General features: G+C 39.8%; 1 protein-coding gene across 1 annotated transcript; it reads right to left on the bottom strand.

Annotated features, from left to right (window-relative positions):
* Positions 1-6616: 6616 nt before the first annotated feature.
* LOC146668299 (butyrophilin subfamily 1 member A1-like) lies at positions 6617-10709 on the bottom strand. The gene is made up of 4 exons (XM_085408836.1): positions 10643-10709; positions 10207-10560; positions 7758-8081; positions 6617-6756 (listed from the first exon to the last, which is right to left on the bottom strand). Exons 1-4 carry the CDS (start codon positions 10707-10709, stop codon positions 6617-6619), a joined length of 885 nt encoding a protein of 294 aa, XP_085264962.1.
* Positions 10710-18969: the final 8260 nt, after the last annotated feature.

Below are 18969 nucleotides of genomic sequence, written 5' to 3' on the forward strand. Positions count from 1 at the left end.
GTGGTGGGCTTTGGCATGTCAATAGCTTTAAGAGTCCCTTTGTCTGCTACTTCTGAAACTGAGGTAAGGTTAAAAAACTCATTCCCAAACAAGGAATCCATAAACTGAAGTCTGAAACTGCCCTGAAGACTTGACTTCAACAATGAGATCCTCAGTTGATTCAGGCGCTCCATTAGAGAGTGAGCCTTCGACAGGTTCCGTCAGCCAAAATAGTCTTTAGGACGATAGGACTCTGTAGGCAAAAAAGAATTACATATCAGACATTCAGAAAGAATCCTTTCAGTTTAGTTTTCATAAAGCTATCCATACCCAATACTCAAAGTTATAAAGATCAGACATAAAAAAAGAATTTATTTAATGAAATACATGCTACTAAAGCTATTACACTTATATGAACACCTTTTAATTCTATATGCCTTTTTAAAGTCACAATGTGGACTGATCCAATCTCATAGCCAACCAATGGATAAGTATCAAGGAGTTCACAGAGTGAATATTCTTGTGGATACTGGGCTGAGCTCAAAAGCTCTGTGGTGCTCTCTGTACCAGCCACCAAGCTCTCTGACAATGTAGAATATGCTGTGGTACAATGCAGATATGGTTTTTCAGTATTCTGGCAATCCACCTGCTGCCCTTTGGGCCAGTGCCATTCCATTTCTATAGGTTATGCCCTTTAATGTCACACACTGTGCAAGGTTGACCTCTAGAATGTCAGGGAATATGTACCTAATAATAATAATAAGCTATCTCCTCTTTAAGCAAATCCACTAGAAAGGCAGATACAGCTGAGACCTCTAATTCAGACTTGCCAAGAGATGGGGAGTTTAGATGGTAAGCTATCATCATCTGATGTTTTGACTTCTGTAATCATAAAGGTAAAAATTCCACCATCACAAAAAACATTAATTTTAATTGAAAAAAGATATTCCAGTCCAGAAGAGCATCAATGGTTTCTTTAAAGTACCAATCTTTCTCTCATTTATACATAATGTTTTGAGAAGCAGCTCACATATGTTCTACACAAAGTAGAAAAAAAGCGGGGGAAAGGGTCCTAATTTTTGTAAGGACAATGTTGGAAAATTCACAATACATCACTTAATAAGACATACTCTTTTGAACAAACTTATCTCCTTGTAGATATCTGCTGTATTATTTGGGCTTAACCAATAGAATAGTCAAGTAAGTGACACTTCACCTAAAACAATGACTAAATGGGAAAAATGATTTGGCATTTATGGGCACAGGTTCTTAAACCCACGTCTAAGGTGGCAGGATCCTTATTATAACTTGAGTGTGTGTCCTCAGCAAGAATTAAGGTATGGCACTGTGCTCCCAGCTTCTTAAACTCTGACGGTTACAGCCAGACTAATTAGCCACTGTAGCCATAACTAGCACGAGTAACACAAACACGATTGTGCTCTCTCAGTGACGTTTTAACTTGCTAAGCCATCAAAAAACATCAGTGCTCTCTGTCACATGCATAAATTCCATATCTGACTGACAACAGCTGCTTTCTCCGACTATGTGCAATTTGTTACTATTTTTCAGCTTTAGCCACAAAGCTAATACCAACTTTAGCTAGCACTGTAAAAACAACATGTAGATGCATTACAGACTACTATTTATATAGCATGCACTACAACAATTCTGTGAAAACATACCCAACTAAAACAAATGTATTTAAATTACTTACCTTCCCGGTATGCCTGACTCAGTGCCAAAGGTTGCATGTGGCTGAACAGTCTTCCAGAATCTGGCGGTCAATTGCGCTCTCCTTAAATTATGTTGTTGTCTTATTGGATAAGACTAGGTCTTATTATCCAATCATATTTAGTTGTTGTCTTTGAATATATTGCATCATTTCCGGTTGTGGTCAAACACAATTACAATGGTTTTAGTATTCTAATTTAGTCACTTTAAATCAATGCAAGAAAAATGAGTAGTCTCAGTATTGTTTATAATCAAGTAAATAGTACTTTATTTAATCATGTAAATAAGAGAAACATGAAAGGCTTGTGTAGCATTAACTAAATTCCTTTGTGCAAATTCAAAAGCCTCCCAATTCCCATTTTTTCAGTGTGGCGTTAGCTTGCTAGTTTCCAGCTAAACATAATATACCATGTTCTGACTGATGGATTTCTGAAAAATTTAAATGTACAGCTCTGCTATCACTTCCAGCATAAATTAAGACAGAAAACTTGTCACTGTGCCCCCCCCCTTCTTTAATATTGACAGTTATAGCACAAACAGCAATACTATAAGGTACTATTAAAGGTACTCAGGGCCATGCAGAGATGTTTAAAGGGGCGGGTGCTCAAAGTTAAAAAGGGGCGTTTAAAACCAGGCTGAATAACAAAAACCCACATTTATCAAGAATCTAATATGGAATTGCATCATACTATATCACTGTCATCAGGTGGGAACAATGCAAAGCAAACGTAGCCTGTGTTTTACCTGATGAGCTACAATGTTGCTGTTGAGCGGTTGCTCCTGCTGCTAACAGTGCTGGAGGGCAGAGCTGTGCTGATCTGAGACTGTAGACATTAAGAAGTCCATAGGAGAGATGGTAGCTGATTAAACAAGTGCTATGAGATGATAACAATACAATGCAAAGATTGGAACCATAACACACCAGAAATAAACAACGCTCTGCCTGTGACTCACTCTTTGCCTCTCTTCCTCCTTTCATCTCCTCACTGATCTATCACTGTCCACTTGCTGTCCATCTGAGAACAAGGCACAATTTGCTATTGCATTAAACTATTATTTAATTATCCATACTTAAAAACTCTTGTACCTAATCCATAATAAAGTAACAATAGAAAATGTTATAGAACCAAATCATTGCAATTGTGTTTATTATTGTTTTAATACTTGAATACCTCTGCAATGCAACAACCTGTACATGTGTTAATGTTACCTGTCTTTTTAATCCAGCTGCTGAGGGATCCACAGTCTCTCACAGCTCCTTCTGTCAGTTTCCTCCTCATGTCCTTACTGGGCATGTGTGGTCAATGTTATATCATGTGTAATATATTAAACAAATCGATACATGTAAAACATGTACAAACACACGCACAATGACATTTTATACCTTCTTTAGAATACTAATACTAATTCTAATACACTATGGACACAAGTTTTCATCATGGTGCTGATACAGAATCCTTGCCTTGTTATTTACTCCTAGTGTTATAATAATAAAGTAATGAGAATTTAAAAAATAAAGTAATAAATATAAATAATGCATTTATGATGATATAATTTGTTTCACTATCAACTCTGTGCAAGGTAGAAAGCTTATTAAATGTTTAAACTGTAGAAATACAATAATTTTACTGCTGTAAAATCAGCATTTTGTCATTTTCCAAATATAAATCTAATATAATCTGTTTCTTCATGCATTTTTTTAAACACTGTAATTTTTTAAAATATCATGTTATAATGATCCATAATTATGTGGATTGGCATATCAGATAGTTTTTCGTGAAATATAAGTGCTCCAGAAAGGCAGGGAAAAGCCCTGTAACCTACTTTAAAACTAAATATGTTCTCTTGAACCGTGGACAAAGCTACAAACCCTTGACACCCTAACCCAGTTAGCTAGCAGCTAATGACCACCACTACTTGTGCAGTTAATAAAAGGACAGGTAATGTTTTGTTGTGCTGTTGCACACACAGCCAGCTCATTTGTTTCAATTAATCAGTTTCTACAAGACAACTTACCAGCGTGTACTTAATAACCTAATACTCCTGTGTGCCATAGACTATGGTGTATGCTGTACACCCTACTTACTGGTTTTTGTTGCATCAGTCTGTGTTGTGATTTCCATCAGGCTGAGTTAGTTTTTGTTTTATTTTAAAACAAAAACAATAAACTTCCACTTTCAATCAAAACAAATAGCGCATGTATTAACTTACGTTGTTTGTGAATAGGACTGAAAGGTGACGTGAAATAACGTGCTAAAATGACGGTCATCAGAAAAGTTTGCAAAAAGACCCCAACACTTACCCGTACTTTCTGTTTAGTGCGCCAGCGTCAGGTAAATAACACCCCAATGTAATCACCTGAGGTGCAGGAAAATCTAAACACCTGTGCCACCAGAACAAATAAACAAAACATAAACATTCAATTTGGCTCTTACAATACTGGCCCCTAATTATTCTTCTTCAAATCATAATTACAAAATAATCAAGTCTTACAACTTTTGCTGGTTTATAAAGAATTCCAATTACCCTGTAGTGCAAAATTGACCAGTACCACTACTTATAACACCACGGTTCACCATCTGTGAAGTTAATAACCCATAAGTAAAAAAAGTAAGCCACTTGGAGATGATTAAGTAATTCAAGTTTGTTAAAGTTCTCTGCTTCCTGCAAAAGACAGACTTTATTTATAGCTCTATTTAAGAACAAATCCTTTTTTGTCCTGAATTGTCTCTTCAATTTTTCCAGTTATCCAGGAATTCCATTGTGCTGAACCATCAACAATGAACACAATGTGTCCTGGCATGAAGTTTCGTCTTGGATTGCACCATTTCTGTCTTTGTTGCAGTTGTGGAAGATATTCCTTAATCCACTTTTCCAGAATAAATCCAACATATATTGGACTTATTTCCATGTGCGGTGAGCATATATGTCATCTTTCTGAAAACATCCTGGTGGTAGTAATGGTGCAGTCTTAAGAAGCAACAGGTGGTTCTGGGTAAGTGCTTCAAGGTCATTTGGATTTGTAGAAGCCTTTGTGGGACGAGCATTCAAAAAGCTTCAGCTTCACATAAAGCAGTCCTGAGACCCTCTTCATCAAGACTTTGTACATTTAAGGTGGAATTGAGAATTTTTCTCACAGATCCTGTCTTTCCCATACACCTCCATGAAGGGAGCGAGCTGGGGGATGGAAAGTCCATTTAATGCCCTTTTGGAGAAGTGTACATCATATAACAGTAAGGCCAACATTTCTTGACTGCTCTGTCAAGCCACAGTTCAAACATACAGTTCCATCAGTTATTCAGGCTTTAGACAGTTCTACGTATTCCGTATCATTGTCTAAGTGACGTTAATATATATTTTGTAAAGCATTATAAAACCATAAAAAGATCATTGTATGTCTGTATGTGTTGGGAACAACAGATTTACACACATACCACATAACAACGTGGTGCTATCCCCAAAATATATAATAAACATGAGAAGTGGAAGTGAGAATAAATGCTGTTTAACTGCAAATAAATGCTGTTTAACTGCAAAGCAATACAATTACTGTATGGACAACACATGATTGTGTTATATGTACACAGACATTTCAGTCAACCAAGTGAAATCAGAAGTCTTCACTTTCTAGTCTGGTGTGATTGTTTGTAAATGACTTGGCTGTAACGGTTCCCTGCCTCGTTGATCTTGGCTTGATTCAAAGATGGGTTTTTTTAAGCTCAAGACTTTATTCTTTATATACAGAGTTTAAGTGAATAAAGGTCTTATGGGTTGTCTGCTAAATCGCAGTAATACAGGGTATGTTTGGTTATACACTGTGTTTGCAATAGGTAAATACAAATAGCGCAAATAGCGAATAAGGAAGTGTTGCATTAAATTGATACAGTATAATCATCTGGTGTGTGGTGCCTCCTGCTGAGAGACAAAGAAACAGCATTAGGGCATTAGACTTTTGATATGTATTTGTCTTATACATATTTTGATGCATGTTGGTATTCTTATCAGTATATGGTGGCCTGTAAACATGTGAGAAGTGCAATCTACAGAAAGATTTAACATCACAATCTGAATGATGTCTTAAAACCAAGTGTTAAATACAGACAGATTACTGTGATGTACATACCTGCCTACAGATTCACTTCAGGTCTGTAAACTGGAATGATTTAAAACACTGTTTAAGATTTTACTTATATAGACGTTCAGGACATACAAGCACAGACGGATATCCTGCTGTAAGTGTCTCAAACAGAAGTCTTGGCCTTTTGAAAACTGGAAATGTTCAGTGTGATACTGGAGGAAGGAAGTAGAAGAGCAGTAAATCCAGTATATCCAAAGATTTACGTACCCGTACGAGGTTCAGTAGAGCACTTCTGGACCTCTGTCAAAAAGAGAAAAAAAAAGTTACAAGACAGTATTTGGTAAAAAAAAAAAAATTACTGTAGATATCTATACTTTTATTTTATCACCTGTATGAGACAGCTTATGATGCCTATTAAGAAAAATTATTGAAAAAGTAACCTGATTAAACTTGATTAAAGTTTACAGTAGCCTCATTTAATCCAATAAAATAACAAAAGGAGTGCATTTTCCCATCCTGAAAAAAAGGTGTTACAGGTTTTTCATCTTCACTTTAGCATTTGCCTGTAAGAATTTTCCTTCATGAGTAGCAACATTAACAGCTGAATAATGTGTTGATTAGTGGCATTTCTCAATGTTACAGTGGATACATCTAGCGAGCACCTTGTGGTAAGTTAAATTGTAAAGGAGTTTTTAAACAGTGGGTCTTGATTCTCAGAAAAACTAAAATATTAAATATGTTCAAACATCAACAATTCTGGATAGTTACATTTATTTTCTATATGTGATTCTTCTTAAAAAGACAGTTCATTTAAACAGGTGTAATCCATCAGATAAGAGAAACGAGGAACGTGTACTCACGTTGAGCTCTCCATCTGTAGAACAACAGCACACACAGCAATCCTACCATCAGTGAACCAGTTACCACCAGACGGACAACTATTTTGCAGATCTCTATTGGCTCTGGACCTTGTCCAACAACAGAAAAAAATAGTGAGCTAATCTCTAAAATTAGGAAACACAAGAATACATGATAATTGTTGGTCTTTTAGTTCTCCCTGTTATAATATACTAAACTACATTCAATGTCTCTTTACCTGTCAGAGGGGAATGTACAAATTGAGCATTTCCTTTATTTTGAAACAATAATCATGTAGAAGTAGAGAGTAAAAAAGAAACAACGTGGCAGGCATTACTTGCAGTATTGTGACGGATAATAGGATTGTGAGGAGAGTGCCTGGGATAGTTAATGAACAGCTGGGGGAATTTTCTATAAAACAACAAGCATTAGCCAGTCTGGTCTGGCCTTTAACACCAGACTGTTTTAAGTGTTCAATACGATGTTGGTCAGAAACATCTGTTTTATTTTTTTAGATGTAAAAAAGAAAATTGAAATAGAATTTATATTTTTTTAAACGTGTAAACCCTTTACTGTTTTTCCCCCCAGTTGTATATTGGTTTCTCTTCTTCTTACTTTTGCACCTTTGTGGTCCAGCTACCCAATTTCGCTGTGCAAGAAACTGCACAATGACAATAAAAAGCTCTAAGTCTATTAGAGTTTATTGTTCAATACAATCTGATGTGACACAAATACAAACTTATTCTACAGATGAATTCTCATATTTGATTGTATATCCCAGCAAATATCCCCTATCAGAGCCCTGGGCCATGCACTGGAGGCACTGTGGGGAGCCCCACAAGAACTCCTCACTGTAGCTACTCTTCATGAGCTCCCCATAGGTTTTTGTCATTAACTGTGGGTGTCCACAGAATTCCCTCTTGGGAGCCCCAAAGGGCAAAACTGCTTTGGACCCTGTATGTGCACACTCACTTGAGATCCACATAGAATGTGTGGGTTTGCCCTGCTCACACAGCTGAACACACCTACCAGCTGTGGGCATGGGCATCTTTGCTGGGAATATGATATAAAGTATCACGTGTGGTGCATAATTTTGTGTAATAAAGTATACCTGAAGGAGGTGTTAGTCTTGGTGGTGCTGGCATTTCAACTATGATCTCATCCTCTTTTCCTCCACTGGCATTTAACACAACACAGGTATACCTCTGGAAAGTGGATCCTCTAAACAAATGGAGTCTGCCTGTGAGTTGAAACAAACCATCGTCTGACTGTGTCACCTCCATTTCAGAGCTTCCTGTCCAGTCATGTTTCTCTTCATCAAACCAGTGAATTGTTACCTGTGGGTAGCCTCCACGAGACTCACAGATCAGGGTACTGTCTGTATTTGGGACAATTTTCTCAGGGATGGAGTATACAGTCAAGATACTGTATCTGGCTGCAGAGACAAAATGGGAAGCACAATCACTGAACTGAACATTGCACCTTGACATTAATAAAATAACATCTTTAAAAGATGTGACTATTATAATAGCTGATATGTAAAAGCTGTCAGCAGTAATTTTCTCAGGTGTAGTGTGCTGTATTTGGCTAAAGAAATAAAAACGTAATTACAAAGATGAAGACTGCACTTTGTTTTTAATAAAATAAAATAATAATAATAATAATAATATGTAATAGCCATAGTCCTTTATATGTGATAAAAAATGTAATTCAATTTCTTATTTAAAATCATTGCCCCGCGGCAACAACATTTTGCGTTTCTACCTTTAAAAGCCGGAGAGCAGTCAAATGGTGGAAGTGGAAGCTAAATTGGCTAGTCATTCATATGTATATTAGGTTGTTACCTAGGAATTCTGGAGGGAGGGGAGTGGGGGTGTGAAGCATTCTCAATCATCCAGGGAAATAAATCTCCAAAAGTCACCAACTTGGAGTGTTTCAGTTTGCCATCTTAGGGAGAAATCAACACACATGGGTGTAGGTCCTTTGTTGCTGAGATTTATTGATAAAAACAGTACAAAAAACCAACCATTTGTACACATATTTACAAATAATAATAAAAAGCGAGTGAGTACATTACAACATTTTCAGCAATCACTCACAATCCTGGCACTGCCATGGTATCTGTAGTCTGCATTTACCACATGTGTATCTGTAGCAGTGAACACATCGCACAGTGGCATGATTGTTCTTGCATTTGTGTTTGACCTGACACGTGGCTCTTTTTCCAGGGCTAGGTGTGGAGGGTTGTGTCCGAAGCAACTGTTCTTTTCTTGCCTTCTTCGTAGCTACATGAGAGTGAGCCAACTCTGTTGCAAGCGCCACCAGGAAGTCCACCCGTCTTTCCTTCGTCCCGGTGCATGCTTGATACAGCACATGTGCATTCAGTGCTGCCATGTCAATCATGTTATAAAACACGGCAACTGGCCAGCGCCGTGTTCCTTTGCGGACAGTGTACTCCCGAACCATCTGGTCCATCACATCCACGCCACACTTTGTTTTGTTGTAAAGGGTGACAGTGTTTGGCTTCCTTTTGGTAGTGTTATCAGTCTGAACCACGCTGTGCATGCTGCTCTCCATCTGCAGCGTACGCTTCTATTGGGGTGAAAGGGAGACAGGTCCCCACATGTTCTTCACGCCACACTGTGCCATCTTTCGCTGTCTCAGTCCCCAAACAAGCTCTCTTTTTCGGTGGAGAAGCAGTCTCCTCATCTGCAGTGTGAACAAATTCAAATTGTGAGCAATGGGAAGGTCAAACAAAATCACAAATGCATGCATAGATACTAATTATAATTCCAGTATCTCCTCCTCTGTATCAGAATAATGTCTGAAATATCTTACTTACTAACTACATCCACTTACTTGTTTGAAATGAAAAAGGAAATAACATGAAATGAAACTAACCGGAAGACTGATCAGACAGCTCTGAGTCCGAATCCGGCTGAACTTCTAGGTCTTCTCCATCCGAGTCACAAGGGTCGACTTCCGTCAGGATCATTTCCAAGGCCTGCTGAGTGGTGAGTCTTCTCTGCATTTTCTTTCCTTGGAGAGGAGGTCCGTACACCACAGAATTCTTCAGGGCAATGAAGGATTAGGCTAAGTGCAGTGAGATTGTATCATATATATACCCTTGATCACAATTGATCAGTGGTCTTTGATCAGTGGTCCATTGTGGCATCAATCAGACCACTGGTATAATAAAAGCATATGTGTACACATGTGTACAAATGGTTGGTTTTTTGTACTGTTTTTATCAATAAATCTCAGCAACAAAGGACCTACACCCATGTGTGTTGATTTCTCCCTAAGATGGCAAACTGAAACACTCCAAGTTGGTGACTTTTGGAGATTTATTTCCCTGGATGATTGAGAATGCTTCACACCCCCACTCCCCTCCCTCCAGAATTCCTAGGTAACAACCTAATATACATATGAATGACTAGCCAATTTAGCTTCCACTTCCACCATTTGACTGCTCTCCGGCTTTTAAAGGTAGAACGGTAGAAGCCTGGGAATCCTAGTTAATAAGTCTGTGCTAATGTTGTAATATATGTCAGTGTTACCTTGGACTTCAAGGTTAGTGACCATCCTGTCATCACCACTGTCTGTGATCACCATGCACTTGTAATCTCCATCATCTGCCACTGCAGTGTTGGTGATGAGCAGAGATACATTCATGTTCTTCTCGTCCCATGATGGTTCAGCAAACCTGTAGCCTCGCTTTGGCCGGTCCAATTTCCCTCTTTGAAAACCCAACACGAGATCACCTTCGTCTTCTGGAGAGGTCAGTTTTTTCCAAGCAACCATACGAATATTTGGATCAGTTACAAATTGTCCTGTTTTGACGACATACTCCAGCAGTGACTGTTGGCCATAGTGTCCTACATTTTTAGTTTTGCATTCCACTTTTATAAAATCTGTAGAAACAGAAAGTAAAATTAGATGTGACGTTACATGAGTAGAGAGCACACTAAGTTCTCAGATTATGAATAAACTTACCATCACTCTTAACTGCACTGATGCAGAGGACAATGAAAATGAATAAAGGAGTGCCACCGGAGGCCATGATTATTTACCTGAAATGACAGTTAAAATTAACAGGCTCAGTTTGCAACTGTTATACATCAAAGGGATCTGCTTTTTTTTTTTTTTTTTTTTTTACAAATTAAACAACAGGGTGCAAAATGCATTTAAGTGATTCAAAGTAAAAGCTACTTTTCCTACTCTCTTATCCAAGAGAAGTGAGAGTGTGTAGCTCCACATATTGGATTTGGCAGAATTTTGTATCTAATGGTGCATCATGTCCTTCTTGATGTAATCCCCAAGTTATTTATGTGTCCTCTTGCACTCAAACCAGGGAAAATTGTGTGTAAGCATACATTTAAACAATATTGATGCTTCTGGTGAAACAGAAAAACTGTTAAATGACTCTCTAACTATGCTAGCACTCCTCTTTATGCTTGTGTCACTTCCACACTTGCTCTTTCACTAACCTCACCTCCCATCTTGCCCATCTTTTAAGCAGAATGAGCAGATGTGGATAATTTCTTTGATTAAACCTGGTCAGGTCAAACCTGTCATCATAATATGTATGGACTCAGAAACAGAAACCTAAGAGTAAGTGAAAGTTCTCATAATGTTCCCCTGCCACTGAGAGTATACCTCTATTTCTCTGGTAAACTTTTTCAAGCGGCTAGCCAAGGCTGTGAGTCTTTGCTTTGCAGTTTCCAAGGCCTCAGGTATGGACAGCTTGCTGTACTTCTTTCTGCAGCTCCCATAGCTGGCTAACCTCCCTCTGTTCTACCTTGAGTTTGACCTCTGGTCTCCTTCTCCATGGAGGGTACTGCTCCTTGTGGCTGTTCAACTTGTAACCAAGCATCTCACTGTTCACTGCTGCCATAGTGTAGATCAGCTGGGTAGTCTTGGTATTGGTCGTGGTCCATAGTGCTGCATACACATCATCTAAGGCATAGGTGTCAAACTCTGGCCCGCGGGCCAAATTTGGCCCGCAGCCTAATTACATTTGGCCCGCGAAGCCATACCAAATTACTATTAGAGCTGGCCTACTGGTATTATACAGCTAATATATATATTGTTTAGTATTAAGCTTTGCTTGTTCCATATTCAGTTTTTCAGCAAAACGTGTTTGAGTCCTTAAGAAAAGATTCATTCTTATATCTGGAGGAATAAATATATTTCAATAAATATTAACATTAGCCCGCGACTTTGTTCCAGTTTTGAATTTTGGCCCACTGTGTATTTGAGTTTGACACCCCTGATCTAAGGGTACTTCACAAAGCCTTGGTAACCAGCTACGAAGTATCCAGGTTTCAAGACCTGGATACTTCGTCCTGGCTCCCCCTTGCCATAGCATTTGTTGTACCTTGTCGATCTCTAGCCGTTCCTTCTTCTGAATTTTGGAATGCTGAGCTACTAGTTGTTTCAACGTCAGTAGTGTGGTATCGTGTCTACAGCAGTGACAACTACTGACTTTTTTTTAAACCACAGAACACACACACACATATATATATATATATATACACACACACACACACACACACACACACACACACACACACACACACACACACACACACACACACACACACACACACACACACACACACAGGAAAGACAGCGAGCACGGTTTCCTGAATGATTTAATATGAAGTGATGATGTGTTTATTAGAAATAGCCCTTAATTTATATGTGTAGATAGTTTGTGTCTGTTTAATTTGTTTTTTGGGTTGTTGTTTTTTTCAGTTTTGCAAAATTCCAAACACCACAGAGTAGTGGTCATCCCCACACTAACAGGGTAAGTGGTGTGTATATGTTTTGTTTTGTTTTTAACAAAATCTATTAAATCATTAAATCTGTGAGCTTTAACATAGCACATTCAATCTCAGAGATTAAAAAAGGTAAACATGGAATCATGTAATAAACTACATGATTCCAGCTAAGTTGGAATCTAAAGACAAGGAACTGATGTTGTGCTGAAGTAAAGTAAGTAAAACCTTATGAGTTATTTTTTTTCATGTGATTATCTCATAGAGTTGAGAACATGATGACACCTATGTTTAAATTCTGTAGAAAACCATTTTCATAATTTTAAAGAAAATAGGTTTAGTGATAAGGATAAAATGCAACAGTGCCCATGCAGTTATATCCATTAGAGGGCACTATAAGTATGAACATGTCCTAAAACATGTACAAGAACATGTGCTTCACTTACTCTTACTCTTCACTTACTCTCTTAGGAATACCAAAGAGTAAGGCAAGACACAGAAAACAAGACCGTTGGCTATTTTAAGAAGGTGGTAGTGCAAGCTGGTATGAAAAAAGTTTCAGATTTACAGTGTTGTGCAAAGTTCTGAGGCAACTCATGAGTGACGTTTACACCCGACGGCATGTCCGTGTGGGTGCCGTCGGGTGCTGAAAGCAGACATCTCACATTATGAAGCAACAACTTTAGTCAGTTTCCAAAATTCACTGAACCAGAAAAAGAAGACCAGAAAAATCAATTCAAGATTTCATCAATCGTTATCGCATTATTCAAACTAAAATCAATGCAATTTTTAAAACCCACCCTTACTGACTAAATATCAGGTTTTTGGAAGTACTCTGTGAGACACATACCAAACATTAAAATTATATTAATTTAAACCACAGGGTCATTATGTAAACAAGGAAATCAAACACAAAATAAACTCTTAAATATATAAATATGAAAAGTACATGTAAGAAAAGTAAATGGACATACTACCTGAATGTCTGCAGCAGTGACAACATATACTGACTTGTTTTTTTAAACCACAGAGTATATAAATACACACAGAGACAGGAAAGACAGCGAGCACAGTTTCCTGAATGATTTAAAATGAAGTGATGATGTGTTTCATCATGCAAGACAAAAGAGTTATATTACTTTTGGCTGTAACCAAATGACACAAAGTTTAGCTGTAAGCACTGTGGAAGTCAGCATAAGCCGAGAAATCCTAAAAAGAACGGAAGGAATTTTATTAGAAAGAGCCAGAAAGGGACTTATTTACCTGGACGATTGAGCACGCATCAAGAAGTGCCCATGTAGTTATATCCATTAGAGGGCACTCTAAGTATGAACATGTCCTTAAGCAAGTACAAGAACATGTACTTCACTTACTCTTAGATAAGTGAAGGAAGAGAAAACAAGACTGTTGGCTATTTTAAAAAAGTGGTAGTGCAAGCTGGTATGAAAGGAGTTTATGTCTAATCATTGTCAGAGACAAGACAGATACAATGAAATGTGTAGATGAGGAAAAAAGATGATTAAATGATTTAAATTTTTTTAAAAAAAGGAAATGACTAAAATGTGTCAAACAATATAAAAGCAAAAACACAAGAATCAGATCACCATCAATTATTTTAATTCATGTCATTCATTCACATTATGAATTACGTAGAGTGCAACATGGATAATAATAAGGCCAAAGAAGTGAGGCTATTTTAGTTAATCTTTTAATTTACATAGCTTTAAGATCAGAGTTACAGTACTGTGCTGAGTTCTGCATCAGTCTTTTTTTTATATTTTGCTAAGATACATATATATGTATATAGAAATACAGTAAACAAAGCAAAAAAAAATGTTTAAACATTTCTATCGATCTTGAAAGTTATTTTTGGTATGACCACTTTTACTCTTCAAGACAGCCTGAAATCTCAGTAAGAAGTAGAATTGTTAAGTGATATCAATAATGGAATCGGAATTGCTAAATTCTTATTTATTCCCATCCCTTGATATAACAGTTCAGTATATGGATCTGGAATCTGGTGCTTCCTGCAGAGGGGGGGGCATTACAGTGAGATATTAAAAATGTATATGCCTACTATTACAAGTGTCTTACAGAGTAATAATGGAAACATTAATAAAACAAAATGTTATTTTTACACACCTGTTTCATCTTCTGATTCAGTTGTAGGAATCACACACTGATCAGTAGGGATGGGTATCGTTTAGGTTTTATCCGATACCAGTACCAAACCGGTACTTTTGAAACAGTGCCGGTGCTTAAACGGTGCTCGAACCGGTGCTTAAAGAATGGAGAGCACACACTTTGTCCAAAAACCTCTCATGTTTAGCTGTTCTTTTTGTAAAAAGATAACAATGTTAGCCTTTTCTGCAGCTATAGGGCATATATGGTATCACTCTTGGCTGGAAGCAGTGCTTAAACAATGGAGAAAAACCACAAACTTTAATCAAAAACCTCTCATGTTTAGCTGTTTCCCTCTTTTTCTTTGGTCATTTTAGCCTTTTTGGCCAGGGTGAAGGGAGCATCTGCCATCAAACAAGAAGACAGCCGCATGTAACTACAACGGTGTTTGCTAGTTCACCTTACATGCATTAATTTAATAACGTGGTTAGCCTACTCAATGTAAATTACACACAGACAACATTAAGCTAGTCACACAGAGAAGAACGGCTGCTAACTCCGGGTCCGATAACAGACACGACACACGAAGTAGATGTGCTCGGTGTGAGGTCTCGCAGCAAGCTATCAAATACGGCGCATTTCTCGGCTTTTAAAAAAACGCTATGCGTCGCCAGGTGTTTCATCAGATTCGAGGTGTTACCTCCTTTGCACAGTATCACCTTAAAGCACTTGTTGCAGGCTGCTGAGTTTGCATCTTTTGCTGTGGAGTACAGCCAGACTTTTGACCGCTTCGCCTTGGGCATTTTTAATCTGTAGCTCTGCTCTAAAAGAACGTACGTACCTGGGCCTGCCTACTACCCTTGGAAAGGTAAAATGATTGGCTAGAATTCAAAGTGTGTGACATCTCAGGGAAAAAAAGCACCGAAATGTGCACTGCTTTTCGGTCTGGTTACTACCGTTTATGTCAGAACCATAATGGCACCGGATACCGGTACCCATCCCTACTGATCAGCTTTAAAGATTTATAACACTATGTAAGTGTTTACCATAGGGAGATGTAAAAACCATGAAAAAACAAGTTCATGACATGCAAAGTGACTGGATACCCACTGTAAGTGTCTGAAATGGAGCCAGATGACCTTTAAGTGTTCATGATATGTGACCAAAACAAAATGTTTTCCCAAGATCAAGAAAGTGGATGTCCAGTGTGAAACTTTACTTTCTGAAAGGACAAATCAGAAGAAACAGTAAAGTTTGTTGCACAAATGGCTTGTTAGTCCATAGTGTCAATCGTTGGTAATGAGCAGCATGTAAAGCTGGTGAATTTAGGGGCTAAATTCCAAACACTTATTTCAAGAAGCTCAAAAAGATTTGAGATCATAAATCTTTCACTTGTGAGTTTAGCTATATATCTCAAAGTGTTACTGAACTAGTCAAACATTTCATGATGTAAAACTGTTCTGAAAATCAAATCAAGCAAAAGACTTTAAATAATTTAAATTACTTGTAGACGGATAAACCCAAACACTGGTGTTGAGATCTGTTTGTTTTTTGTTGTTATTCTATAGCTTTAGTTTTGTTTATTATTGTTGGCTTAATTTTGTTCATGCGTTTATCGTTCTGCGTTGAATAAGAGTCATTTTCTGTCTTGAGCTCATTGCAGAGGTGGCTCTCGGGTGTTGTTGTGTATAACTGTATAATTGAAACCATGCTGGTCATGGCACCAACATGAGGAGCCATGGGTGAACACGGCTGGTGGGGAAAGTCACCAGGCTGAAGAAAAAAGGAGAATTTCTGCAGGTTTGCTGCAGGTTTAGCCTTTGTGGAAGCAAAAACTCATGTGTGGCAGGAGTTCAGGGAGGGAGGGTAAAGGGCTTTAAGCCTTAAAGGAGTTCTCGGAATTTGTCTGGTGACTTCAAAAGGGAAAATCAGCGCTTGGCTCAGGCCTTGTTTGGTCAGGGAGGAGAAGTGCTGAGTGGGGATATTGCCCATTGTATATGGGAACACCTTGCTTAGCCTTATGCCAAAACAACCAGATTTCAGATAAGTGATGGATGGATGGATGAATTGTTAAAACATCAGTAGTTCTACATGTGGTTTTGTCTGTCAGTAGATGCAGTTCATTTAATGACATACAACGCATCAATTCATTTTAACCAAAACAAAGAACAAGTGATCTGTACTCACATTGAAATCACCTTCTATAGGAGGGTATAATGGACATACAACTGTTCTGAAATCAAGATTGACTTTGCTGTTGCTAACTTTGTATGTCATTGTTGAAATCAATAAAACAAAGTTGGAAAAAGAAAAAAAAACAGAAATCACCTTCTATAGAACAGCAGTGCAACCAACCATTCTACGATCAACAATCCAAAGCCTGTTAGGATGCCTGGGTCGTTGACCCAGGGTTTTTGAGTTTATTATATTATTTATATTTTCTAGTCTTTGGTTTCTTTGAGTTCTGTCTTATGGTTTATGTCTCTGTCTTCTTTAGTTGCTCTGTCTCCCCTATCACCTGTATCCCCTTGTCTAGTTCACGTCTCTGTGTATCCTTAGTTCCTATATCCCCGTGTTCAGTCAGTGTTTGTGTCTGCCCTGGTCCCACATCTCTGTTCCCTCTGTAGTGCCTGCATGTGAGTCTGTGTTATGTTTCCTGTTTTACTTTGAAAGTCCATGTCTGATGTTAATGTGTCTGGTTTTGCTTCCCCTTGTCTCGTTAGGCCTGATTTGTCCCAGCTGTGTTTCCCTCCTGTTACCCATTCCCTGATTGCTCCCTCTGTGTATTTAAGCCCTGTGTTTCTTAGTGTCTGTGTCGCGATCTACCGTTTATTTTGCTGTGTGTTTTGTCAATCCGCCGGTGTTAGTTTATTTTTGACCTTTCTCCAGTTATGTTATGTTTGAGTTCAGCATTAAAGCTGTTTTGGTTTAAGTTTCTCTCTTGAGTCTGCATCTTGGGTCCTATCCCTGTCCGCACACAGCCGTCACCTAACAGAAGATCGCGACCAGAACATGGACCCTGCAGACTCCTTTTTCTCAGAGTTCAGTGGCGAGATGGAGCGGCTGGTGAGCCTGCTCGACCGCATCGCCCAGTCCTCGGATTTAAGGACCATGGCAGTGGGGCTGAGCGCGGTGGAGGCCATCATTCGGCATAATCCCCGGCTTAGCCAGTTTGCTAAGGACACTGAGTTGGGGAACACCATAACTGCCTGGAGAGAGCAAGTCAGGGCTAGTGAGCTTGCTCTCTCCCTCACTACATCTTCCCCACCGCTGCCGCAGGGCAACGCACACTCTGCCTCATCGCCACTGCAGGCTTCCTCCCCTTTCTCACGCCAGCCGGGACCTTGTTCGCCTGTCCGTTCGCCTGCCTTTTTTCTGGCGGCTGTGTGGTCGGAGGATGAGGAGGAGGTCTCCGTTTCTCCACCGGTTCCTGTTCCCTCGTCTAAAAGGAAGCGACGCCACCGTCGCTCTTCTCCTCGGTCATCCGTTCGGCCTCACGCCTCGTCAGCCGGAGGACCCGAGGAGCCCGTTCAGCTTCACGCCTCGTCAGCTGGAGGGCCCGGGGAGCCCGTTCAGCCTCCTGTCTCCGCTGGAGGGTCCGAGGGGCCCGTTCAGCCACCTGTCTCCGCTGGAGGGTCCGAGGGGCCCGTTCAGCCACCTGTCTCCGCTGGAGGGTCCGAGGGGCCCGTTCAGCCACCTGTCTCCGCTGGAGGGTCCGAGGGGCCCGTTCAGCCACCTGTCTCCGCTGGAGGGTCCGAGGAACCGCTTCAGCCACCTGTCTCCGCTGGAGGGTCCGAGGAATCGCTTCAGCCGTCTCTTCCTGCTGGAGGATCCGAGGGGCCAGTTCAGCCTCCTGTCTCTGCTGGAGGGTCCGAGGAACCGCTTCAGCCGTCTCTTCCTGCTGGAGGATCCGAGGGGCCCGTTCAGCCTCTTGCCTCATCAGCTGGGGGTCTGGGAGGACCCAGCCAGCACGTCCCAGTGTCTGCTGATGGTTCTGGCGAGGCCGTTCAGCCACCACCGGCTCCACCGCCTGGTCCGGCCTCCGAGTCTGCAGTTCCGTCTGGTCCTGCATCTGCAGCTCCGCCTGGTCCGGCCTCCGAGTCTGCAGCTCCGCCTGGTCCGGCCTCCGAGTCTGCAGCTCCGCCTGGTCCGGCCTCCGAGTCTGCAGCTCCGTCTGGTCCTTTAGTTGCTCTGTCTCCCCTATCACCTGTATCCCCTTGTCTAGTTCACGTCTCTGTGTATCCTTAGTTCCTATATCCCCGTGTTCAGTCAGTGTTTGTGTCTGCCCTGGTCCCACATCTCTGTTCCCTCTGTAGTGCCTGCATGTGAGTCTGTTATGTTTCCTGTTTTACTTTGAAAGTCCATGTCTGATGTTAATGTGTCTGGTTTTGCTTCCCCTTGTCTCGTTAGGCCTGATTT

The sequence above is a fragment of the Rhamphochromis longiceps genome, linkage group LG6 (genome assembly GCF_057381845.1).
Source record: "Rhamphochromis longiceps isolate RC_006_pf linkage group LG6, R_longiceps_female_GT1.1, whole genome shotgun sequence".
NCBI lineage: Eukaryota > Metazoa > Chordata > Actinopteri > Cichliformes > Cichlidae > Rhamphochromis > Rhamphochromis longiceps.

Bases quoted from the DNA above. Each gene is read 5' to 3' on its own strand.
- LOC146668299 (XM_085408836.1), bottom strand. From the start codon at position 10,709: ATGGCCTCCGGTGGCACTCCTTTATTCATTTTCATTGTCCTCTGCATC. The intron at 10,561-10,642 runs GTAAGTTTATTC...CTGTTTCTACAG, and splicing joins CAGTGCAGTTAAGAGTGATG to ATTTTATAAAAGTGGAATGC. The intron at 8,082-10,206 runs GTAACACTGACA...TTGTCTCTGCAG, and splicing joins CACTAACCTTGAAGTCCAAG to CCAGATACAGTATCTTGACT.